Source organism: Strix aluco, chromosome 9 (assembly GCF_031877795.1).
Source record: "Strix aluco isolate bStrAlu1 chromosome 9, bStrAlu1.hap1, whole genome shotgun sequence".
Lineage (NCBI taxonomy): Eukaryota > Metazoa > Chordata > Aves > Strigiformes > Strigidae > Strix > Strix aluco.
This window is the reverse complement of record NC_133939.1, coordinates 21,262,842-21,288,209: the sequence shown is the minus strand read 5'-3', so window position 1 is coordinate 21,288,209 and position 25,368 is coordinate 21,262,842. Positions and strand designations below refer to the sequence as shown.

The window sequence follows — 25,368 nt, the reverse complement described above, 5'->3', positions numbered from 1 at the left end:
TTTCTAAACCTGCATTAAATATTGCCTCATTACAAGTTGTTTTGTGTAAATTATCCTGGGGGAAGGGGAATGACTGTGCATGAAGATTTCTGTGCTCATTCCTCCTCTCTCTCTCTTTTTTTAGGTTCATTTCTTTAACAGCTTTTTTCATAGACAGCTCGTAACCAAAGGATATAATGGGGTAAAGCGATGGACTAAAAAGGTATCCTTTAACTCCATGTCGCCAGTGCTCTGGTTCTTTTGGGCTGGGTTGAATCACTAACTTGAAACTGGGTGACAAGGTGTTATCTGCAAAGGATGGTTTTGCAAAGGAGCTCTACAAAGTGAAGAGAGGTTAATAAAAATAGTAGGTGGCACTATTCAAGTTAGTATGGTTATGTTGTGAAAATGTACTTTGAATGGCTTCATCTTCAGTGGTAGGTTATCTCTTTGTGTATGTTCATGCGAGCTGTTAATTTATCCACAAGAAATGTCTCTTACTGCTCCTGACAGCGCCAGGTACGCTAATCTACAGGAGAGCAGACTTAATTCTGCTTCTTGCTTTTATCTCAAAGTGGGATTGTTTGATAAAATCAGATTGTGACTCCTGAGTAACACATGCAGGTGCTAGAAAGCAGAAATTAGAGACCCATAGTTAATAAGCCAAACTGTTGTTTGCATGACAAGAACAGAATTTGTCTTGCTTTCCAGAATCCATACCAGACCATGGACTGTGATATTTTCTGAGGTAGCTAATACAAAGAGCAGTGCTCTTTTTTTTTTTCTGTGAACATTTGTCCTTTCTAATGTGGGAGATGAGGCAAGACTAATCAAGGACCATGTTTGAATGTATGATCTTTCTGCAGAAGCACTTAAATAGCACACATCTGTGAAATGCTAGAGTTGAACTCATTATCCAAATATAAAATCTATTCATATAATTTATTAAAATCTCTTTAAAGAGAGACTGAATATTGGTGCTTAATATTCCCAGATTTTTTTAAAAAAAGAAATTGTTTTTCTCCAGTGACCCAAGTTTTCTAAAAACTCCCAAAGTGGAGGTAGATTCTGAAAGCAGAACCTCTATTCCTGTTGCTGCTGAGGCACCAGATGAGAGCAGCACAGTTGTTTAGACATTTACACTTAAATTTCTGAAGAATCTCTAAAGCACGAGAACCAAGCAGTTTCTATTGGAAGGACTCAGTAGGCTGCTTCATCCTGCAACATGCTGTTAAGGGGGGACTTGTTTTTGCTTTTTAAACACACCAGAGTATTGTACCTGGTTTTATAAATGTGTTCTCCTGGGATATAGGAGGCCAGAGCCTAGAAGCACATGCTCTTCTGTGTCTAGCTGCGGTGATTTCAAAGCTCCTGTTTGTGTCTGTCCCTCCTGGCCACCAGTCAGATTGGCACTCCTGCTCTGATCCACTGTCATATCAGCTAGCTGACTCTGCACTATCTCGGTGAAGCAAATCTAGGTTGCCAGTGTTCTTTCTGTACATCAGGTCTTAATTAAAGACCCTTCCAGCTTTTGGCTGCCTCTTTCCACTCTTCTGCTCCAGGTTGGCACACCTGCAGCAATCCCACAACTAGGGTCACGTGAGGACCCTTGTGTTTAGCGTGGCTCTGCTATTGCTGGACATCACAGAAGGTGTAGTTCATTTATCTTATTCCAGTTTTCCTTTGTGGGCTCAGCTTGCTGCTGGCTGACATCTCTTTGCTTCTCTCCCAGAATGATGGATCGTTGTGTAGTGAGTGTGCTGTAATCTGGTCAGGAAGCAGTTTCTGCAGGTGGGAGCAGGGATCGTCAATGCTTGTGACAATCAAAGTACTGTTGTGAGCAAGGCTCAGCTGATAACTGCTGTGAATGCTCAGACCTTTTTGTGTCTTCAGCTTCCCACTGTTACTCAAAAAATACACTTTTCTTTCCTACGAACGACCTGCCTTTGCCAGCAGTGCAGCAATTATGTACTGTTCAAATTGCACAGTGCTTAAAAAAAAAAAAGCGGCATAGAAATCTTCCCACAGGATGAGTTCATTTAGTTCAGTATTCTATTTTTGCTTATTTTCTGGACCGTACCACCAAAAACCCAGCAATTAGACACCGGTTTCAAGAGGAACTGGGAGAAGGAAGATCATGAAAGGCCCTGTCTTGGCTGGCTTCCAAAAGCATAAGGGCTCATCTGCCACACAGACACCGGGGGTGTTGTATCTGATCTACTTGTTCTGTACTTTAAGACCTTCTCCCTTGTTTGCTTGCCTGCGACCACAGTACATCTGCTACAAAGTTAAGTTCAAGAAAGGATGAATCTGCTCAGCCTTCGCCCCCTCCTTTCCTCTGCTCACCAAAGCATCATGCGCTCCTTCTGCCTTCCTCTGACAAGTCGCAGAGCCTGTGTTACGGCAGAGGGAGTCAAACTGCACCAGCTTGCTGATTTTGTGGGGTGTTTGTAATCACAACTGCTTCATCTGTCACCTATCCATGATCCAGCTCTGATAGAGATCGGTGGTGCTCACACTGCACGAGTGTCATTACTGAAGATACGTAGCTAACCCAAATTGAGGCTCGATTGTATTATCATCGTTACTTAAGAAATAGCAGTTCAACCCAGATGTTAAAGTGCAATGGAAGCAGGATTTTACCACAAATACAATGGTGACTAACTGGTGCTGTATAATGCTCCTTAGCCACTTTCTGGACTGTAACTGTGTCTTTGTGCCTGCTAATAAGTTGTGTATGAGGTAAACATGAGGAATGTGGTGAAAGAGTGGAGGGGCAGAAGAATACTTTGGTTATGGGGTGGTGGAGAGGAGACTTAGATACGATTAATCTCTTGCTTTGCTGTATTCTACCTTTGGAATTGTCTCTAATATATATTGTTCTTCTTGCCAGGTGGACTTGTTCAAAAAGACTCTCTTGTTAATTCCTATTCACCTGGAAGTCCACTGGTCCCTCATTACTGTGAACATCCCCAGTCGAATTATTTCGTTTTATGATTCCCAAGGCATTCATTTTAAGTTTTGTGTAGAGGTAAGAGTGACAGCTGTGTCTGCAAAGTTTGAACTGTTTTCTTAAACAAACAACCCCAGCTTTTTCTGTTCAGCCTTAAACTTTAAATGCAGTGTGTCTGTTGTTGTCCTGCCGTGTATGAAATGAGAATCAGCTTGTCCTGCTGAGGAGTCTGAAGCACAGACCTGGAGGATCACACCAGAGCTGGGAGTTGAGGTCAGATTGCCTATTGCCTAATTAGCCTGACCATGTAATCGGCACACCTTTTGTGGCTCTGCCTTGTCACTCCCACAAAAAGCAGGGGCTCAAAGCCAAGTGCCATAGGGGAGCAGACTAGCCAGAAGGAGAGTAAAGGCGGTTCTTTCAACTGGTAAGGGACTTGTGTTTAGGAAATGATAAATTGTGGTCCTTTCTGCGGGAAGTTGCCTGGGTGAGAGAACAGGACTGAAGATGCTGTAGTGCTGCCCAGTGGGGTTTACGTGTTACTGTGCTATTAACAGCGTGTTGCCTTTTTCCTCTGTCTGCGTTGTTACGGGGTGTGTATCTCTGATTATAACCCGGCAACTTTTCGAAGCTGCAACCTGAATGCTGGAGTTAAATTATCAGTCTTCCTGGTAAAAAGCAGCCAGAAAATTTTTTGCTGGGACTAGCAAATTGTAATGACCCTCTTACAAAAGCTAATTTTGTCAACTTAATTGCTTGCTTGATGCAGCAGCCCTCTACTTTTAACTGTGTGTAGCTGTTGGCTTACAGAACAGTAGTAATTATTGTACCCAGGAGAGTTCCCAGCTAGGACTTCTGAATGAAGATACTAGTTTCCTGCTGGCATTTGCTGAGGATGAAGCTAATGTTTGTTCTGGGAGCAAGAGACCTCATGCTCTCCAGCTCTTGAACTTGCGGCATAAACCAGGGGTCCCTCTTGCAGTCTTGCAGTGTGGCTTCTCCCATCCTGCTCCAGGCAAGGCATTTGCACTTAAATGTCTCACAAACATGAGACACTTTTATTCCTGCCCTTTGTAGGGGAAGGGGGGCCAATACCCAAAGCTCCCTTGTGGTCCACCCACTAAGGTGAATGTTAGTGTGCTGGAGTGTGTTTAAATTGTGCTACAAACCACCAGCCTGTTTACAGAGAGGTAGAAGGATTTACTTAACCCAAGACCATAGGCTCATTTGTCTTGCTTCCTCTCTTTGCTTGTGTCAGACTATTTTTTCCTGTATGTCACTAAAACTCTCCCTGGAGCTTTGTTGATTAGCTGCAGAACTCAAAGCGTTTTCTCTTGAGGTTCAGGCAGAAAAATGCCATCATATCGAATGTAAGGGCCTTGGTGTCAGCCAAGTAAGCTAGGAGGAAACACGTGCCAGACTGCACTGTGTGTCTCCGCATGTCTGAGAGCACTCTGACTCTGTGCCCAAGTGCCACAGCTAGTCTAGTATTAAGTATACCAGTGTACGGTGGGGCTGAGGGGTGTTAAAGCTCCCCTTGATAGACCAAAATGAGCCTTGATGGTGGAAGGTACAGTACCCACCAGAGCTCATTTCTTTACCTCTCGATCTGAGCTCAGCTCCTAGTGCTTGATTCTCACCTGAAATTTGTCCTCATTATCAAAAGGATACCAGCAAAGATGTCAATGTCTCTCTCCCACTCTTTAGCTCGTGAATAATATTGTTGCTTTTTTTCTTTTCCTTTTTAAAGAACATTCGAAAGTATTTGCTGACTGAAGCAAAAGAGAAGAATCGCCCCGAGTTTCTTCAGGGTTGGCAGACTGCTGTGACAAAGGTAAATGGTAGCATTTCAAGCCCTGGAGTCTGACTTTCTGGGAGATTTTAGGAGGCTGCTTCTAAACCCATATATTTGTACAAGTAGTAAATTGTTTTATGCTGACCACATGGAGGGTGCTAGGAACAACACAGGTGGTTACACATGGGAATTAGAGCTCTGTTGCTCATTCAGCTCCCACCAGGTCTTTAATACTCTCTGCAAGTGACTTGGTGATCTGAACCTAATCTCCAGATGATTAAATAACCATGCAGCAAAACCTGTAGCTGGTGCCTACGTTGGGCACAAGGTCAAGGACTGAATGAGCTGGAGACTCAGCTTCCTCACTTCTCCTGAAAGGACTGTTCTGAATTATGCCAAATGGATGGGATTTGGCGAGGGAGGGAACAGGCTACTGCATATATTTTATATTTGCTATGGATAGAGGGCTTTGGGCTCCAGGGCTCTTTGTGGCACATTGCGTTTGATCACAAGTAAACAAAGTCTGGCAACAATAAAAGGGAATAACTTGTGTGTAGTGTAAATGAGGGAATGTGATTTGTGTAGCCGTCCCATAATGGCTCCAAAGATATAAAACAGGTCATTGCACACTAGACATACTCCCAACAGCTCCCTCCTCACACAGGTTTATTTTTAGATGCTGATACAATGATGAAATGATTTCTCTCTGCACTCATGCACACCCTGTGCAGTCAGAGTTTGTCCTCCTGCATTCTGTGAGGTAGAAGATCTGGGAGCTAAGGAAAAATAATTACTTTTCCTCTTCCAGTGCCAGAGACATAGCAGCACTAGTGAGTGTGACTTTTTAGTTCTGCATATCAAAATTGAGCATGTTTGAAGAAATAATGAAGGTTGAAAGTTATCATTTGAGACTGCCCTGCTCAGTCCTGTCGCCTGACAATGTGCTACTCTTCATGTTCTTTGAGACCCTTGGTGTGGCTGGGGGACGAAAGCCACTGCTATTAGTGTGGATGCTGAGAGTAATCTTCCTCTAGGCCTGTGTGACTTTGCTGATATAGTTTGGTCCTGTGTAAAGCAGATAATGCTGTACAAACATTTATTTAAACTAATTGAGAAGCTGTTCTGTGTAGGTCACTAAAAGAAAATAAACTTGAAAGAAAGATTTGTAATTTGTTTTCTGTCCTACACTATATATTTTTCTAAATATAAGGTGTTATTCTAACAAGGTGTTGAGTGTCACCTTGCAAAAGTTGGGATCAGAATAAGTAATTACGACTCCAGTTCCTAGTGCTGCAGAACAGCTAGCTCTGAGAATGAGATGCCTGATCGTTTTGCCACATCTCCTTTTGGACTTGAAGCAGGACTTAGAGAGGAGAAGGATAAGTAAAGATCTAACATGTCTCCTCTTGTTTTTTTTAGTGCATTCCACAACAGAAAAATGACAGTGACTGTGGGGTTTTTGTGCTCCAGGTAAGAGTACTGCTTTTTAAAAATCAGTGGCCTGTATTGTTCATGTAGTAAATGTGCTTTTTTTTCAATCAAGCCTTTTCCTTTTCCTCAGTACTGCAAGTGCCTCGCCTTAGACCAGCCTTTTCAGTTCTCCCAGGAAGATATGCCCCGAGTGAGAAAAAGGATTTACAAGGAGCTGTGTGAACGCCAGCTAATAGACTAATAAAATGCAGCCAACCTAATTTCTCTGGCATTTCTGACAAGTTGCAGCTGGTGTTTGTGTACTTGAATTTCTGAAAACTTCCGTGAATTTTGAGCGATTCTCAGCTGAGTGGTGTGGCCACTGTTGTTACCTCAATTTTTTGACAAGCTCTTTAACTGGCAGAACATAACAGAGCTGCCATAAAATATTCCTTATGTCAGTTTGGTTCTCTTATGTTCTTTCCTGTATTTAATATTTATTATCTCAGCATGCATATAGGCAAAGCATGCAACTAAAACCATAAAACTGTAGATTTGGTGCACCTTTGAGATGTAGCTAGAAATGACAAATACAGGTGATTTTTGTCTGGAAACATAAAGATGCATGATATGTTTTCTGATGCAATAACGCTTTGAATGTATCCAAAAAAAATCAATGCCATAAAAAGAACAGCTAGAACCTATCTGATAGGTCCATTGTCCCTGTTGTGGCTGTATAATACTGAGTTACCACTTCTTAGGGTGGCTAAACTCATTTACAGATTTAATTTGTGGAGACCCCTTTTTTAAATAGTTCAAGTTGCTAATAAAGTTTGTTCTGTTAACATTTATCCAGCTGTCATTATCAGCCTGTCCCTATAGATAAAAAGCAGCCTTTGCACAAATAAAGCTTCAGCATTTGTCTGTATAATAAAAACTACAAAGGTGTTCAGTCAGATTGATGGTATGTTCCTATATGCTGCACAAGTCTCCATGATGTGTGTATTAAGGAGAATTATAAAGCTGGCCCTGAAGAGTCACAGCTTAGATATTAAGATAAACTCCTTGGCTGTAACTGTTTAAATCTCAGATGGCTTTGACTCATTTTTCAGTTCCACAATATGCAGTGAAATGTACCATTTCAGTATCTCTCCCTTCAGCTCTGTCTTCAAATCAGCTCCCTTCAAGCTTGTCGTGTTTAACCTCCCATTGGCTTTTGCCTTTGTTCAAATATAAATTAATTCATTTCTGCTGCATCTGCTGTTTGATTGTCTCAAACATTCCTAGTTTTGTTTGCGTTCGGTAGCACTGATGGGTCTGGTTGGGAATAATAGTACTTGTGGTGGGTGCTGTACAAACACAACAAGATTATATCACTGTGCTCTGGAGGGACGGGAGGGTGAGTCCAGCACTGAACTTTGCCGTGTTGCTGTACTGGGCAGGGATAAGTGAGAGCAGTGGGTCTTGAGACTTCTGGTTTTTTGCCTTGATCTGTAAACTATGGTGTGCTCCTTGCTGAAGAGAGCTACTTTTGTTTGAAGAGACTGTTGTATGGGATTGCTACACCAGCACAGTCTTTGCTGGGTTTTTTTTGCCAGATAAAGGAGTGAGCCCAGAGGAAAACTATTTTCAATGCTAAACATCATCTGTTGCACAGCTTCACTTTGTGTCTGTCTATAGCCCTGACTTCTGATGGAGGAAACCACTTTGACTTCACTGTCTTGCAAATTAATTCAGGCTTGAGCTAAACCAGGTGCAAATCCCTCCTAGATTATGGGAGGGAGCAGGGAGAAGTGAGGGAGTGCCAAGCACAGTCAGGCCAGGAGATGGAAGCATGTGCATGTTGTGTTGTGCTAGAGAAGGAGGTCCTGCAGTATCCTTGTGTGTTCCCACTTCCCCTTGTTGGCAGCTGCCAAGGGCTGGCTTAATTTAGCAAGATAAGGAAGGCCTTAAGCACTTGGTTAGATAATTTAAACAAGGAACATATTGAATCAGAAAGAACCTTAAGACCCAGAGTTGCCTAACGTACGCTTGCCCATCATATGGTGCAGAGGACCCCACAGCACATGGTTTCTTTGTGTTTCCCTGAAGTGTTACTGATATAAACAGCAGCACCTTCTTGGGGCAAGTGACTCTGAGTAGTGGAGCGTGACTTCCATGAAAATTGACTTGGGATGTAGTTTCTCACGTGCTAGGGTAGGACATGTAAGCCAGTGCTGCCATTCTTGTCCTCTCTCCACACTGCTATCGTATGAATGGTCCAAATGCTGCCATGTGGTGGGACCAGCTGAACTGATCCAGGTTAAAACTAACTCAGCAAAAAGGCTGCTTTAACCCAGAGGACAGAGGAGTTCTCACCTCTACGTAAATTGTCACTTGGGTGGCCAGGAGGAGGCTTGGAGGCAGTGCCAGCCTTGGATGCATACAAGTGAAGCTATATCCTCAAGCAAGGCTCCCTGCAGAAAGGGAGTGAAATGCAGAAAGGGAACTGCATAAGCAAGTTGCCTTTATCTTCAGAACTTAAGCTGTTGATAAGGAAGCTTGAAAGGTGTGCTGTGACAGTGTACCGGCCTGGGAGACCCAGTGCCTCCAAGAAAGACCCTTGTTTTTTGTGGAAGTTGTCTCGTTGATGGATATCTTTCATTGCGTGAGAATGTACCAGAGCACTGGACCAGAGGTGGTCCTTTCCTGAAACCTGGTGCCTACTACTGGTTGGTAGGAATCTGTCTTCCTCTCTATGAGAGGTTGGGAGGAGTCTTTAATTGTGATCCCTCTGTCAGTGGCATCAGTAAAAGCATGGTATTTCTGTGAACTTTGTGTTTAACAGGAACATGGATGCTTTGAAGCAAGTGCATGTGTATACCAGATCATTTGAGGGGCAGGGGGCTTGCATTTGAATCTGCTGCCTTGTGAACTGGGGAACAGGGTGGGGAAAGATGCATGTTGGAAAGTACTTCTTATGTGCTTTCTTGTCATCTAGAGGTTTGCTGACAAGTGTTCCAGTTGGTTATGGGGCAGTACAGAGGAGCTGCACTTGAGTTTCCAGCTAGGAACACACCAGAGTGAGGCCTCAAAAAAAAAAAAAAAAAAAAAAAAAAAAGGAGGGGAAATTGAAAACAGAGCTAATGTAAGCAAAGTATGTTGGTGCAGGGTTAAAATTAATCACAGGCAGTCAGAATCTCAGACTCTCTAATGGTGTATCCTGTGAAACTGGACTAATTAACTCCTCCTTGAGAATGTCTTTGATGCCTTAAAGGAGATGGACTCCATAATCTGTAGTCATTTTACCAGTTCTTAAAACATTCAGAACTATGTAGAGTGTTTTTATTATGAGAGGCACATTTATGTGGATGTAGTTATGGCTGTTAGCAATTCCATTAATGTGATCTTCAGAATTTCATAAATCACTCTGAACTGGTTTGGCTGATGCTTAAATTTCACGACTTGTTCCGAAGAGATTGTCTCGCTGTGCTGATTTATACAAATAGTCCCAGAACTGGTGAAGCCTCCATCTTGTGCATGACAAATTTAAGCTACCTGAGTTGTAATAAACCTTAAACACAATTGGAAATAAATTATTAGTTTCCATTTTATTTGCTTTAATCTATAGTTTAAAATGACTGTGCAGCTGATACAAATCAAAAAATGCAAAATATGGCCTTGATTCTACAAGGTAGAGTGATGCCTATTGCTGAGCTGTTAGATAACTTGCAGAATGGAGGCTGGACCTTTGTGCTCTCTAATATGCTGTTGCTCCATTCTTACCTGGCCCTCTTGAGTGTGAAGGTGATATTTTGAATGTTTCACTTGCACTGATTACCAAGTCAGACGGGCTTGCAAAGAGTTGTGTTGAATCTCTAGCATAATGCTTAATCTGTCTTTACTTTCTTGGAGTTTTGATTGGCGTTATCTACTGTAGCATTTATTCAAGTTGATATGAAAACTTAAACCTTGGGAAGTGACGTAGACTTAACTGCACCGAGCAACAACTGTGTTTTGTGGGTGTGTTCTTGCATCGAATGAAGCCCATGTTCCTGTGAAGTAATAAAATTGAGTTTTACCATAAACCCTATTTTCTTTCAGCAGTTTGGTTTCATTTTAATTTTAAAAGCAACTGATGTGATGGTTGAGGGAATGTTTGTAGCAGCTTGTTTTGGGATCTGTATTATTAGGAGAAGCCTCTCCAGTTGATTAGTTCAATAGCTCTGAACTGTACGCTAATGATGCTCTCTGTTCTGTAGCACCACAGTGATATAACTTACTGTGGTTTGAGCTGTGACAACATACAAGATTGGAGATGTCACATATTGCATAAATAAGGGTGGAAATCTTGCGTTAGACACTTTCTACTAAGGTGGCTTTTAAAAAACACAGATCTGTCAACAGAACAGGTAGGACTTAAATTGCTTTTCTAGATCAAACTAAGTTAATTCCCATCTTGTATTGCTTGTTGATTTAGCTATGTTAACTATAGAGTTAAATCTTGTCTTTGCTGAATTTTACAAAGCTATACAGCTTGTGAATTTGTGATAATGGGGGGAATGAAGGCTTAGCAAATGTCTCTTTATGCTATTAATCATGAGACTGGCAACATCATTGTCTTTATTACATTCATAATTTAAAAATCCTATCATGGAGGAGGAAACATGGATGCTTGTTAAATATATTCTTCAGTGGGAAGTACTAAGAAATCAGATCGTTAAAGTACAGAATCATAAGAGACACTAGAGCCTTGCCAGGAACAATAATTACTATTTATATGTAATAGGCACTGGGAGGGAAAGAGATGAGTCTGATTTGCTTGTGCCTGAACTTAATGGATTTTATGAGTAACCAACTAGAAGGATTTGGGGATTTAATTTTGTTTTCAGAGCATGTAATATTACAAAATATAGAGCTAAAAACTTGCAAACTGAGTGAAATATCTTGAGAAATCAACTGGTTTGTTGTCTCTCAACACAAGTAAGCAGAACATGTGCGAAGCAGCTCCAGCTCCTGCCTGAAATTCTGATGAGTTCTTAATTCTTGGGTTTGATTTTAGCTTTACTGGTAACTTACCTCCCCTAACGTGGCACTTTCTTGAGTTTGCAGACCTTACCTAATGCCTAGGTTACCTGGGGCTCTTTATGGGCAGCTTTAGGAAGTGGCCAAGGGAAGGGATCAAAAATCCATTGGGGAATCTGTTTGCACCACCTTGTGATGTGTTGTGGGAGGAAGGGCAGGGGAGAAACTGAGCTTTAAATAAGATGTATTTAACTGGGTAATGTGGGTCAGGTCATGCTTATGGTACATGAGATTGATACAGAAAAGGATCCGTCTTGTTTATGGAAACCTCTGGGATGAGTGGGAGAAAAATGTGGGGAAGAGATGCCTTCTGCAGGGATGATTGCACTGCTGTGCACATAGGGATGCTGTGTCTTGCTTCAAGCCTGTGCATTTTAGATCAACTTAATGCAGGAAGCAACTGCAGCAAAGGAAGAAACTCCCTCTGCAGCGTTCAGCTGAACATCACGTTTGTTTAGGACAGTCATGGCTTGACAATTTATCCTCGGCATCTCTGACAGCTCCAGCCTATTGAAAAGCAGACAAGCGTGCTTCTGCTTCGCTGCGAACACCAGGGCTGCCTGAAGGCTCTTACAGATGAAGTCGGTTCCAGCTCACCTTTCAGTTCCTGGCTTCTTTGGCGTTTCAGGGTTAAGGGTTTTTTTTGTTTTTAAAGAAGTCTGAGGTACAGACAAGTTTTAAGGTGTGTTTTTAATAAGTATATTCCCTTGTCATTCAGGAAACTTGTCTTTGGAGATCTGCTTTCAGTTTTGCATACTGAAATGCTTCTGTTTCTCATGTAATTAGTACAAGGCAGCAATCTTTAAATGCTGCTATTAATGGGCAGAAAGTGACTTCAAGGCTTAATTTTTGGCAGAGTTTTATTTTGTCCTCTGGTGGATCACACTTCAGATGAATAGTTTTCTCCTTTAAAACAGAAATATAGCTAAAATATGCTGAAAAACTTTAAGATAATGAAGTGCAGTGCCTTAAATTTATGTCAGCTTAGGATTCTTGTAGACACTTGATTGTCCCCAGACAGGATGCCCAGTCTTTAGAAGGGACTGGGATGTATTTTGAGGGGATCAGCGCTATTTAGAAAACAGGGAGCATTCAGGTTCAGTTCCCAAAATCACCGTTTGATCATTTCACAAAACATACATTAGAAACTGAGTATTTAGGTCCTGCTGAAGTTCTTGGCCAGGCTGTAGCTCGTGGCCTTTCCTGTGGCTGTGGGGGTACCCTGGGTGCAGCATGAGTCAGATGGTTCTTCCTGGGGTACTTTTTGACCACCAGATGTCACGCAAGGACCATCAGAACTGCATGTGCTGCTGCGCACTCCAGCTCCTGACTCATGGATTGACCAAGCCATGATGTCTTCTGGTTGCGTGTCGCCTGCCACGTTGGTGGTTGTCTTCTCACACATTTCTCAGCAAAGTCTGCACCGCACTTGCAAAAAGAATGTGTATGTTAAACCAAATGCCCCCCGCCCCCTTCCGCCTGCCATCAAATCCACTGAAAATCCTGCTGTATCAAACATGTAAGTGTTTGCCTCCGGCATGATTACTCCGGAGTCCCATCAATTTTACAAATTGGCCGAAACATTTTTTGGTAGAGAAGTCTTGCATACCAGAAGTCTTTAGTCTGATCAAACTGCTGCCCTGCCATAGATCATGACTGTTATTTTTATAACTCTGTATTACCATGGCAAATGCTGGGGGAGGGGGGAGAAACCACATCAGTAGCAACTTCTGTCTGATTTGTGGTCATATGCTTATAACTTGACATGGTTTTGCAAATAACTAAACAAAGCCAGGAATTCGTTTAGGGGGGGAAAAAAACCCCAAAACTCAAAAAAACTGCTGCATCAAATATCTTGTGTGGAGAGTCTGACTTGCTCACAATTTGGATCTTTTAATGGAAAATGGTTCAGAGCAGGAATGGGAACCGGTTGCCCTCTGTGAGGCAGTTGGGGCTATGCTGTGGCTGTCAGCCACTGCTGAACACTGACAGCCTCTGGGCCATGAATTTTTTGGAATTTTTATTTAATTGCTGGTGTCTGCTCAGGCTTTATCCTAAATTTAGTAACATGCAGTACTGCTTTTTCTCTGCAATACCTTTGCAGATTCCTATATAATCTGATCTCTAATTTTAAAGCCATCTGTCATTTTTGAGCTCTATATTTTTCAGCTTTAAAAGGTCTTGTTGAAGGAAAATTTAAATTCAAGGCCTACTGAAAATGCATTTTTCTTTAAATTATTCATCGGTTAAAATATCTTTGAACTTGTGTTTGTGTAGCTGGTGAGAGTAGGGGGACAGATGGTGGGATACCTGGTTAGTCCTTGCCCAGATGCCATATACATGCCGTGCTGGGCTTGGCTGCCGAGCCCCACGGCAGCAGTGGGAGCTTGCTGCATCGACACCCCACCCTAGGACCAAGCTTCAGAGGTGTCCCCTGTCTGTCACATGCCATCCTGTTCACTAGGTGGCATTGCTTCCTAGTCTAAAAGCTTCTAAATACTTCATTAATTATGCTAATCCGCGCAGTGGATGGAAAGTGAACTGCACTGCAATAGCTTTGCCCTTGTATCTTTTTTTATTCCATCTGCTTTGCTGATGGGATTTCTTGGGTTGTTGAAGTTCTGGATCTAGGGAAGGCTTTGGCTTGGAAAACTTCAAAGACTCCACTGGGAAAATACTGAACATAATGACCTTGCTGTCGATTGCCAGCTCCATAGTCCCAAATCCATCAAAGTCATTGCCCTCCTCAAGTTATTGACCTGGTTTATCGTCTTTACTAAAAAATGTTAAATGTTAAACTAATGTACTTGCTGCATGGGGTAGCTGGAGCGGGGTTGGTGAAGTCTCGCCTGTCCTAGGGCGAGAGCCAAGTGTGGTGACATGGGGATCCTTTCCAACATCTGACCAACCAGTAGGACAGCAAGGTGCTCTGGACAGTAGTAGGCTACTACTCGTCACTTGGGTGTTTTGATGGAAATTTGTTCATTTGTTTCCCAGGTAGCCCTATTGTTTTACATTCTTCTGCCCTTCCCTGCCTGCCTGCCTCCCTCCCTCCCTCTTTCCTCCTCTTAGTATTAATGATCAATTAAGAGCTGAAACACAGTGGATTTAAGATGCCTGTCTGTTGCCAATGGGAATTTATTGGAGCCTTTGCTAGACTTCAAAATGAGGAGAGGAATTTTGGCTTTATAGGCTCATTTTAGCACCAGGAATACTTGGTTTGTCCATGGGACACATCAAGAAGGAAGACGGCAAGGTCTCTGTAAGGTGTAGCTCTCACCTCCACAGGTGCCAGGGCCCGTGTGTGTGAAGCTGCAGGAACCTGCCAGGCTGAGAACTGCCAAACCCGCTGGAGGCGACGGATGCAAAGTGCGGCTGAGAGCAAGGTGCTGCCCTCTGAGGAAGGTGGTAGTGCCACTTCCCAGCCATTGTGTAAGTACCTCCCAGCCCTACATTTCGAGAGTGCCTCTCAGTTTGCAATATTGATGTCCTCTTCCCTTTGCAAACCGTGGAGGTGCAACATCTGAGTTAGGACCTCCCGATGCAGCTCGGTTCTGAGCTGGGCCGGACAGTCGTGTCTCACCTGATGCTGGAGCCATGCTGGGCTCAAGCATACTCTCGCTTTGCTCTGATGAAAAGACAAGACAAAGTAGTTTTTGCACATGACTTTTCATGACGAGCAAGATAAAAATAAATGTAAATTGAAGATCCTGTTTCTCATGTGTATTTTATTAAAAACTACAGAGTTGTTCATTCTTGCTGTGTAGTATAATTGCTAAAACATGATTTGTAACCAAATATAGCTGCTTGCATTAAATACGGCACTAATTCTTACTAGGAAGGATGATATGGTAAAGGAATGCTCATTTAAACAACTACATAGTTCAGTTTTTGTGTTCAAAACCTCAGCTTTTTCACTTTTAAAAAAGTGAATGTAACCTTCAGATGTTTTTTAACTTGAATTTTGTTGAACCGTACTTGGATGAAGAATGGTATGCAATTAAAATAAACAATATACTTTTAAAACTGGTTAAATACAGAAATTAAGCTTGTCAAGCCATGGTTTGCATTTCTAAGTAATTGAGTAAAAAGTAATGAATGTGACAGATTCTGGTCACAACAGGACGATGATGCCTTTCATCAGGTGTTCAGGGCCTCTGTAGCCATGGAGAGGATTTCCAAAAGTCACTTATGACAGACTTATATTTACTGGTTTAGTACCTACAGCTTTTTGTGTGGCGCTTTTTTCCCCTCTGAAATTCTAGAATTTGTAGCTCTTATCCTTCCATAGTGGACTCCAAATTTGCTGGGTGGGCAAGGATGGGAAGACTCCCTCATTTCCCAGTTTGTTCTGGGGTGGGTGAAGGGCACTTGGTAGTTGGACTGGAAACTGGTGGCATTAGGAGATGAACTTTCTGTGTGACAAAATGTGCAGATATTTACGCTGAAGTATATAAATTCATCCTTTGTTCCAGTCTAAAGACTGACATGATGTTTTAGTGTGGAACACAACACACTTTAGAATGTAGCTAACACTGTGGTTACTTAAGGATGCTGCTTTCTGGTTTTGTAACCCGTTAAAAATCTCACGTCCCTGAAACTATGACGACTGAGGAGTAAAGGCAGCATATCTCTATTTATTTGGGTAGTAGTTTACATTTAAGCTTTTGTCTTGGTGAGTGCTGTTGCATTCAACTTTAGCAACAGATTATTTTTTTAAAATGATGTGAATGTTTGACTCTAATCACCTGAAGTTAGCCTTTTTTAAAAAATCTAGTTGTCGATGACCTGACAGAAGACAGTGAAGGCTGAGAGTTGGTTGTTGTTGTGCTGTACATGGCACAGTTCCCGAGACCTCCTCATTTCTCACTTGCCCTCAGCTGAAGGTTTAAACGTTTGCTGGCTGAATCTCATTGTCAACTGGAGAGCTGGTGTGCTGTGGCAGTCCTAGCGTGCAGGAAAATGCCTTTTCAAACCTCTTCTCTGGTGTTTCCCAGGGACTTCAAGAGCCAGTTGTATGTCCACATTTTTCATTCTTAAGGACCCCTCTTGTGAGAGCTAGATATAAGCTGTTTCAGAGATGTATCTAAAAATCAATAGTCCTGGAAAAGAGTAAACAAGTTCCCTCTGATATGAGATGAATGTCTCCAAGAGCCTGCGAATGGCTCTGGGGAGGACCATCAAAACCATCCTTAGCCCCACCCCAGTGCCAGAGTTTTCATCTGGGAGAAAAGAACAATTGCATTTAATTTGAAATGCTCTGGGGAAATGATAACTCTCATTAGAATTAAAATTAAAATCAGAATTTTTTAGAGTTTGTGGAAAGTCTTGCATAGTTTCAACCTTATCTAAACAGAAACATTGAATTTGGTTAGGCGTCTCCAAAGCCACACTTCTGAAAGCTCATTCAACAAAATGCTTAAAGATTTTATTTCTGTCCCAAAGGTGAAAGAAAACAACTTCAAAATGTCAGAAATGCTGTTACCTGACGAGCTCTATATTTTGTAAGGTCAAGAAAAAATGATGGATACTGTAACAAGTGTTTGTGCTGTTACCTTTTAAAATATATATGTGATGCTCAAGTTCATAAATGTAGTGCGTGCCTTTCAGGAGCTAAAAAATAGCAGCGGAAAGCGGGAGTCCTTGGTCTGTTCCTCCTTGTTTCTTCTGAAATCGATTTTTGTTTTAAGCTCTTCTGGTGTAAATAATTTTAATGAAAAGGAGAAAATTGCTAGGTGGAGTTTATCATCTGGAATATATAGGCTTAGATGGTCTCTTGAAATACAGAAGACAGGTGAGCAGAGCTCTGAGTGCCCAGGAGAAATAGTACCCAACCCTTTAAAAAGAAAATTTAAAAAAAAAAAATCCATTGTAATCCTGCAAGTAGGCTGACCTGGTGCAACTCTGAGTGAGAGGATTGGGGCCGTTGTGGTTTAGACATCGTGCAGCCAGGTTGTACCCGAGCGTTCGATCACTGTTGCAGCTGAACCGCAGGCAGGCGTGAGGCTGCAGCTGTGCCCTCTGGCTGTGGGAGATGATTCAGGGGCCAGACCCCTTTCTTGGGGGCCAAAAGCAGGTGAGAAGGCCTAATCCTCCGCCCTTCATTTTCTCAGAACTGTGGTCCCAAGAGATGGGGGAAGCATGTGTGTGTGGACGGGAGGGGGAGTACAGGGACTTGAGCAAGGTCGTGATCCATCCCATGGGGATATCCAAATATTAGAGGTCCAGCTTAGCAGAGTATTTGTGTCTAGCCATAAATTAATCCAATTCCTTGCTTGGATCAGGTTGTCTGTTCACAAGAATTTCTTCTATAAAGCATCTTTCTAATGGGGCTGTGTGAAATGGTGCTTTTGGTGATTGCAGGGTGATACACCCAAACTCCTGTCCTAATCAGCAAGGATTGAGTTAGTTGCCAGACTGGTGTCTCTGGGAGAAAGGGTTCTTGGGAAAGCAAGGGTGCGGAGCCTATAATGTTATTACTGTTGCCTGCCCTCTTGGGCTGGGGGGATGGGCCTGTCCCAGCCCCAGGACTGGGTAAAATCAGGGGCAGCTTTTCTTCTCTGAACTAGTAACAGCATCTAATGGTATCAGCTGCTGGCAAGGCAGGGGCTGCTGTGAGTTTGGACAGAGGTGTGAACGTCCAGCTTTGGTTCAACTCTTCCCTCAGTGACAACAGGAACCTGAGTGCGTGTCCTGTGAGGACCAGGCAGCTCCTGCTCCCTCTTCGCCTTCTCTGTTGTGCTCACACTTGCTCTGTGCTCCCGCTTTCTTCTTTCTCTGCACCTCTGATACACATACATAGGTTTGAAGGAAAAACCAAAGAGAAGAGGAAACGCTTCAGTTAGATAGGGACCACCTGGGTCTCGGCCTGTCTCCTGCCAGGAGAGGGTTGCATGCAGGAATGTGTCCACAGACCTTTGTGCTGTCAAAAAGGTCTTTGTGCTTTTGCTCTTTACTGCTGGGGCATCCTCTGAGGTGGTGGCTCAAAATTTAGCTTGTGTGTCTCCTGCCCAACTCCCCCTCACCTTCATCATGGTCCCACAGAGCATCCTTCTCACCATCCTGTGCCTCCATGTCCAGTCTCTCAGGGGCTGGTACAGATACAGCTCCCAGCCCTGGCTGTTCCCCCCAGCCACTTGAATTACCTTGCTCTGATCCTCTCCCCTGTCACCTCAGCGTGGTTCTGTCACCTCAGCGTGGTTTTGACACAGTGCTGCTCAGGACTGCGGTGATGAGCCTATTCTCGGTCATGTTTCTGCTTGTGCCTCTGCCATCAGTGTGGCGGTGACCATCCCCGAGGCCTTGCGGCAGCGAACAGGAACCTCTTTGCTGAATCCAGTGGGCGTTAGAGGGGGTCTGTAATGCTTTGCAGACCAATTTTCTCTCTGTTATTGTTTTAAACTCCCTGTTAGCCATTCCTGCTTCCCAGGTTTCCGTGTGTTTCAAATTATTTTCCCCAGAGGCATCGACGGCATTTTTCCAAATTGAATCTCATTTATTTTCTACCCAGGTTTCCAATCTCTCTGGAGCCCTTTGTATTATTTCTCAGTCCGCAGTGCCGTGTACAATATATCCTAATTTAGTATCGTCTGTGAATTATATTACCATGCCCTTTAGTTCCTCTTCTATTTAATGAAGATATTTCCAAGAAAAAAAAAATCTAAACTACATTTTATTAAAATAAGAAGGTAGAGTCTTAAAACCTCCTTTGTGGGTTTCCAATATGAATTCTAAATCTTTTTCAAAGAAATCTTCAGCATTTTAAAGAGAAATTAAAACACTCAAAATATCAAAGTTGGTAGGTGTAAAAATTAATCAGTTTTTCAATTAGCTGAGACCTCTGTCCCCGTATAGTGAGCTTTGCATAGTGCAGTCTCTGACAGAGACACTATCTATGTATTTGCAGCAGGTTTTTTTTAAAACCAGCACCAAACATATGTTTGAATTTCTCAATAAATTTGTTCGCTTTCCCTTCCCGACCTTTTCAGGTTTGCTTTCTGTGGCTGTTCTAGCAAACATGTACACTGGCAGGAATGATGCTGAAGCAGCATATTTTAATGCAAACTGTGCAGGCTTATTCATAGGAAGTGATTTTCAAATTCATAATCATGAATATTTGCACTATAAGGTTGATTCTGTTGTGAGCTTTTTATGTATAAGCTGAGAAGTGCTGCCTGTTGGTGCCAGGCTGAGAGAGCATCATGCCTCCGTGACGGGGAACGAGCCATGCTATGGAAGCTGTATGTCCTATCAAAACAGCTCAGATTTCTGACTGTGAATAGGGAAATAGCACTGGCAGCAGGCAATTTGCTGGAGATATGTATCCTGAAATATTTGCTGCATAATTTCTAGCAATGAGCAATTTCAGGGAGACTATGATCTGCTTGTGAAGAGAAATAAGGTGTAAATTGGATGAATAAATTGTTCTCTTCAAATGGTTTGCTAGCTCTGGAGGACTTTTCTCTTTGAGAAGCGCTCCAGCTTGCTGGTGTCTTCAGTCCTTTATGTATTGGCAGTTTGACCCTGTGTGCAGACTAATGCTGGGTAGAGGCATCTTAAATGCCCCGTACTTCACGTACTGACTGTACTAACCCCGCAATGGTCTGTCTCTGGCAGCGTGATCCCCAGGGACTTACGCCCCTCAGGTGGTGGTAGCCATGCTGAGCAGGGCTGCGGGTGTTGCCAGCAGTCAACTGGGGAGGTCACCGACTGCTGGGAAAATTCCTGCTCTGTTTCATCTTGAAGAATACGTAAGCTACAGGGATACGTGTGAATCAGGATGGGTAGCGCTGTGCATCTTCCCTGCCCTCGGGGAGCAAGGTGGGCTGGCGTTGGAGCCTGCAAGCTGTCCCCCAGTGTCTTGGCTAACAGGCTTTGCTGCCTGCGTTTCTCTGTCCCCTTCAGGTCGGTATTGCTTTGTTTTGATGTTACAAAATGAGCCTTGTTCTCTGCAGATGTAGGGGCTTCCCCAGCGATGAGGAATCCCCCAACTCCTGGGGCTGTGCCACCGGTGCTGTGCCACCAATGTCCCTGCCACCTCTGAGGGGGATGCTCCGGGTGGAGCCACCGGCTTGCTGCCATGCTGCTGTGCAGCAGCTGTAGGAAATTAGAGGAGCCTTGGGGCTATTCTGGGAAACACCAAGGGAGATTCCCGAGGTTTCCGGAGCAGAAAACTGGCTCACAGCTGCCTGCCTCCATGCCAGGCAGGGCTGATGTGGAGCTGGGCACAAAGCCCTGTGAAGAGAAGGATCCTGCAGACAAAACAATGGGGTCCCACAGAGGCGATGCTGAGTTGGGGACCATAGAGACGAGTGATGGTGGGTCTGGCCCTGGTGCTTGTGGACTGCAAGGTAGGCTGCAGCCAGGATGGCTGGGACGTCCCTCATGTGGCACACTGCTGGGTGTGCGGGGCCCGATGACTGATTTGGGAGAGGGGGTGTAGGGTACCGCATGCCTGTCTGCTGGCTCGGAGAAGATATAACGGCTGCATTGCCTCGGAGGGTTTCAAAGGCTGCAAAGATAAAACCTTGCCCTGTTCACCATTACTTTGTGGAAACGTTAGCCCTCGAGATTTTTCCATCTCTGTTTCTGACTCTTGCCTGCAGAGAGGTGCCTGGCTTTAAAAAATACTGCTCATCTTGTGAACAGGGACATGGTGCCCTTTAATTTCATCTGAGCAGATGAGAGCCCAATTGCTTGTCCCCTGTGCTAATCCATGGAGCAAAAACCTTCCCAAAAGATGGTCTAAAAGCTGCATCGTGTGAAGTGGTGATGTTTGCACTGGGACTCCTACATGAGCACGTACAGGTGTGGAAAACGCTGGGTCCGTTTATCTCCTTAGTAGCTTCAGGTCTGATGAAGCTGCACTTCATTTGTCCTACCTGAAGGCTGGGCTTTTGTCACAGAAACTGCCTTTCCTTTAAGTCCTGGTCATGATGGGAGGCTCCAGTTTGATGGGAGGTGTTGTGTTACTTAAGCAAGTGTTTAGAGAGCAGCATGTCCTTGGGGACAGTGGTGGCTATATCCCAGGGGACTGACCCAGACCTGTCCTCCACCTCCCACACCGTGGGCCAAATACCGAGTTCTCTGACCGAGCGTCCTTCCTTCCCTTTATCAATAATTTTAATCGTTTTAATAATGTCCCCTTGCACGGATAGGATTACGATTAGAAAATGTCAGAGCCTTGTTATCATCTAATTAGAGTCACATTTCAGCAGAATAGAAAGGAAAATCTTCAAGCGCTGCCTTGTGCCGTGAAATGGGAAGAACGTGATGATTTAAACCAGCTGTGGGCTGAGCCCCGGCTGCAGTCCCGCCTGAGATGCAGGGCACGGTGCAGGACAAGGCGATGGTCCCTGGTCAGAGCCCTCCGAAGCAATCAGTGCAAACTGCTCCCAGATCACTTTTGCAAAGCGAAAAACTCCGGCGCAGTCCAGTAAAAACAATCAGGCTGTCAAGTTTGCCGTCTAACAGCTGAGGGGGTCAGAGCAGCAACACAACACAAACCAAAATAAACACCACCTCGCTCTGCCAAAAAGCCTTTATCACTCTTCTGGGAGAGAGGGAGGCACTTTCAGATGGCTCTAACTTTTTCCATTTTTTTTTTGTTTGTTTTTGTATGCTTAAATATGAGCGGAGAGCTAGGATCTCTTCCCGCCCTTCTCATAATGCCATTATGGCTTAGGAGAGTGTCTTTGTTTGCCTTTTGTGAGGAGGAGGTCGGAAAGGCAGTAGGAAGAGCGGGTGTGCACAGCCCGTTAACCCCTTGGAAGCTGCCTGGGGGTTTGCTTTGGCTTAGGTAGTCCTCTGGCCTTTGCAGCACATCCCAGAGAGCATCCCATTTGGGGAGGAGGATACGTGGCTATGGTGAGGGACAGGGCTCTGCCGCCATGCTGCAGTGTCCATGTCTGCGTGGGATCCACAGTGGCACGGTGCCTGGTGGAGGGGAGTCTCGGCTCCTCCAGGTTTAATGACCCCGAGCGCTGCAGCAACACGCAAGTGATATTGCAAAATGTTATTCTGTGTACAAATAAGGTTTCACAAGCGCTGCGGCCACTTCACAGCCCAGCCGGCTGCAGGGAGGACAATGCATGCTCTGGCCCCTTGGTCCCTCCATACAGAGCCCCCTTTGGCAGCCGCCCCGCTGGGACGCTGCCTGCCAGCCTGCCCGAGAAGGTAACGTCTGGCAGTGAGGTGGGGTGACTGGTGGGGAGCCGTAAAACCTGAGCCCACCGCAGCTGTGAGCCTGAGCTCCGGCACGGGCACTGAGGTTGCAGTCCTGCTATCATCCCTATGGGACAAGCGGAGCTGCCTGCGCTTGGCCAGATCATAGGATGGGAGCATTTATATATCAAATGGAGCGTTTCCCTCAAAAGAAGTGCCTGATCATGCCTCACTCTACTTGGTAGGGATGCACACCTCAAGGCATGAGCTTAAAAGCAGCAGCATTTTGGTGCTTGGCTGTGGGGAAGCAGGCCCTCGGTTCCCCCATGGGTTTAGCAGTCTGAACGCCTATAAGGGTCTGGGCTTAACATTCCCCCTAGGGCCAAGACATCTCCCCCTTGCAATTCTTGCCTTCGGGAGCCTGTGGAAGGAGAAGGAGGACCAGGGCCACCTGCTTTCGCTACACTCACCTGAGACTCACCACTGTTACATGAGCGTTTGGTGCTGGGAATGCTGGACGTGTGGAGGGGGCCAGACCCTGGCACCGACCAGCCCCATGTAATAAATAGCAACAGTAAAAATAGTTATCGCTTAAATAGTGCTTTACATCCTCGAGATGCTGTAAAACCCCGACTGCTTAATCACAAGCCGCTCTCTTGATGTTTACAGTGAACTGAAATTTTTGGTCTCGGAGGAAAATGTATCTTCTGGTGCCAAGAGCTACACGCGGCTGTGTCAGCAGCTCTGCCGCGGAGCAGGACGAGGCCACGTCGGAGGCAATTAAGGCTCAGGTGCCGCACCGGTATGTCAGAGGGACTCAGCCCATGGCCAGGGGCTGTTCCTGTGCCAACACCCGGCCCTGCCTTCCCTGCGCCACCGCTTTGCGGCTGCCTTTGAAACTCCTGACATTTTGGGACTTGCTATATTTAAACAGGCGGAGAGTTTAACCATGACCAGGAACCAACCTCTGACAGTGATGGTTATTGAGAGTGGCACTGGGCTGCCCCTGCCATGCCGGCGGCCAGTGGTGGCATTTCTGCCAGGCAGAGCTCCCACCTTCCCAATTAGGGGTGCTGCTAATTTTAAACGATCTGCCACCACCAAGTAGGAGCACTTAAAATATCATCTAGCCAAAGTGTCTTCGGTGAGAGCCAAGGGTCAAGCGTGAAGTGGAGTCTCCGGTCCCTGACACTTTGGGGCAGGGAGAGCTGTACCCGTCTGCAAACTAGGATGGACAGATTTGGGGGAGAAGGATTTTCTTTGTATCAGTGTTTTCCAGAGTTTGGGGAGGGAGAGGGGGAGGGAGGTTCCTTTAATCGAAATGAAAACCATCTCTGATTTCAGTTTAAAGCATGCTAAAACGTTTCATTTGACCTGATGCAAAGTGTTGCATTTCATTTTGCATTTTAATTAATTTTGTGATCCTTTAATTAGGCTAATTTCAAAGAAAAAAATGTTTCTCTCAAAACTGGAAGTCAAAACATTTTGAAGATCATTTCTGTCTCTGAAACACTGCTTAAAAGCATTAGACGCTCTGCTCTCTTTTTAGAAACCCAGGTTAATTCCTGCCTTTACAGAGTTTCCAAATGCCTTGGGAGTTAAACCTAAGGAGTGCTTTAAAAAAGGACCCTTGTTCCTCAGAAAGTGAGCACTGCTGCCTGTGATCCTGGGATGAAAGGGGAGAGGATCTCATCTCAGACCTTTCCTACTTAAAAAAATTCAGGGCACTGGTAGGTATAGAAGGAGCTGGAGCTTGTTGCTGGATGAGGCCCCCATGACTTTAATAAGTTAGGGAAACTCCAACAATACTAAAATGTCACACTGCCCAAGTCATCACTCAGTAAGAAGACACAGCACAGGACCTGGGATGGAGCTTCGTGAGATATTTCTTCCTGAAGAGGCTTTTGTTCCCCTGTATTGCTTAGCTGCTGCAGTGAGCTACGAGTTTGAGGATGAGTCCACACAGAGAGCCTTTGGCTCGGTAACCAGAGGGCTGAGCCTCTGCCAGCTCCAGCTTCAAGCCGTGTTGGCACTGCGAGTATCCAAGATCATCTGACAGTTTCTCAGATCTTAGTTTTGCTTTAATGCATCACCTTTTTCAGTCAACTAACAAAATAGAATCACAGACTTTAAAATACATACAAGTTTACATGGTATTATGGCCAGTAAGTCCCACTCTGAGGTCCCATGGGTTTCCCAGAGCCATCTGGGTACACCTGAGCTCGATGCATTCCTATGTGTAAAGGCAAAAAAAAAATTTCTTTAGAGAAAAGTGTCAAAAATTTCAACGGATTGCTGTAGCTGCGGCATGGGCTCAGGGGATAGAGAACTGCTGCTCTTGTGCTGTCCCTCAGCAGACAAGAATTGCCAATTGAATGAAGGAGACCTTCAGACCACACCGAGACTTACATGAGGAAACTGCTCATCTGCTGACCACCAGCAGAGCTTGGGCACAGCAGGACTTCGCCAGAAGAGTCCCCTGCCCTGCACAGGTAAGTCTGTGTTTGTCACCCTGGGTTACTGCTCGGTGCTTTGCCAAGGCAGCTCCAGCCCCCTCAAGGTGATCCCAAAGCCTGTGGTGGGTCTCATCTTCTCAGGCTCCAGGGGCCAGTGGCATCCACCTTCCTCATGCCCATGTAGGGAGAATGGGCTTGTGCAGGCACAGCCACATACAGCTTCCAACTCCACCATACCTGTAGCTCCCATTTAAAAACCTGCAGGTGTTGGGACAAAGGTGCTGTCCTGGGACAGTAGGACACCTGGTGGATGCTGAACCCACAAGATGGAGAGACTTTGGGAAACTAAAAAATTAGTTGGGAATTTAGCAACACCCTCACCCTCAATGGAGGTTATCACAGGGCTGGCAAGGTAGGCTATTGCCTTTTCTAGGTCCCTTGTGGGTGTTTCACGTATATTAAGTTCTGTTTATAATTGAATTGCTGGTTATCGATCCAACTTTACATCAGGCAGAAAGTCCTCGCGCGACACTCAGAAAGTGGGTGGT

The 25,368-nt window shown here is 44.6% G+C and overlaps 1 protein-coding gene across 5 annotated transcripts in view; it reads left to right on the top strand.

Moving 5' to 3' along the window:
• SENP5 (SUMO specific peptidase 5) overlaps nt 1–25,368 on the top strand; it is a 198,273-nt gene that overhangs the window by 156,448 nt on the left and 16,457 nt on the right. For 3 of the 5 annotated variants that reach the window (XM_074834168.1, XM_074834169.1, XM_074834167.1), the window contains 5 exons: nt 125–202; nt 2,873–3,010; nt 4,683–4,766; nt 6,147–6,197; nt 6,289–7,393. In XM_074834168.1, the coding sequence (XP_074690269.1) occupies nt 125–202; nt 2,873–3,010; nt 4,683–4,766; nt 6,147–6,197; nt 6,289–6,399 (462 nt within the window). In that variant the 3' untranslated portion in view covers nt 6,400–7,393. Of the gene's footprint in view, nt 1–124; nt 203–2,872; nt 3,011–4,682; nt 4,767–6,146; nt 6,198–6,288; nt 7,394–23,033; nt 23,634–25,368 lie in introns of those variants that run through there. The other 2 variants (XM_074834171.1, XR_012624317.1) reach the window with 2 other exon arrangements.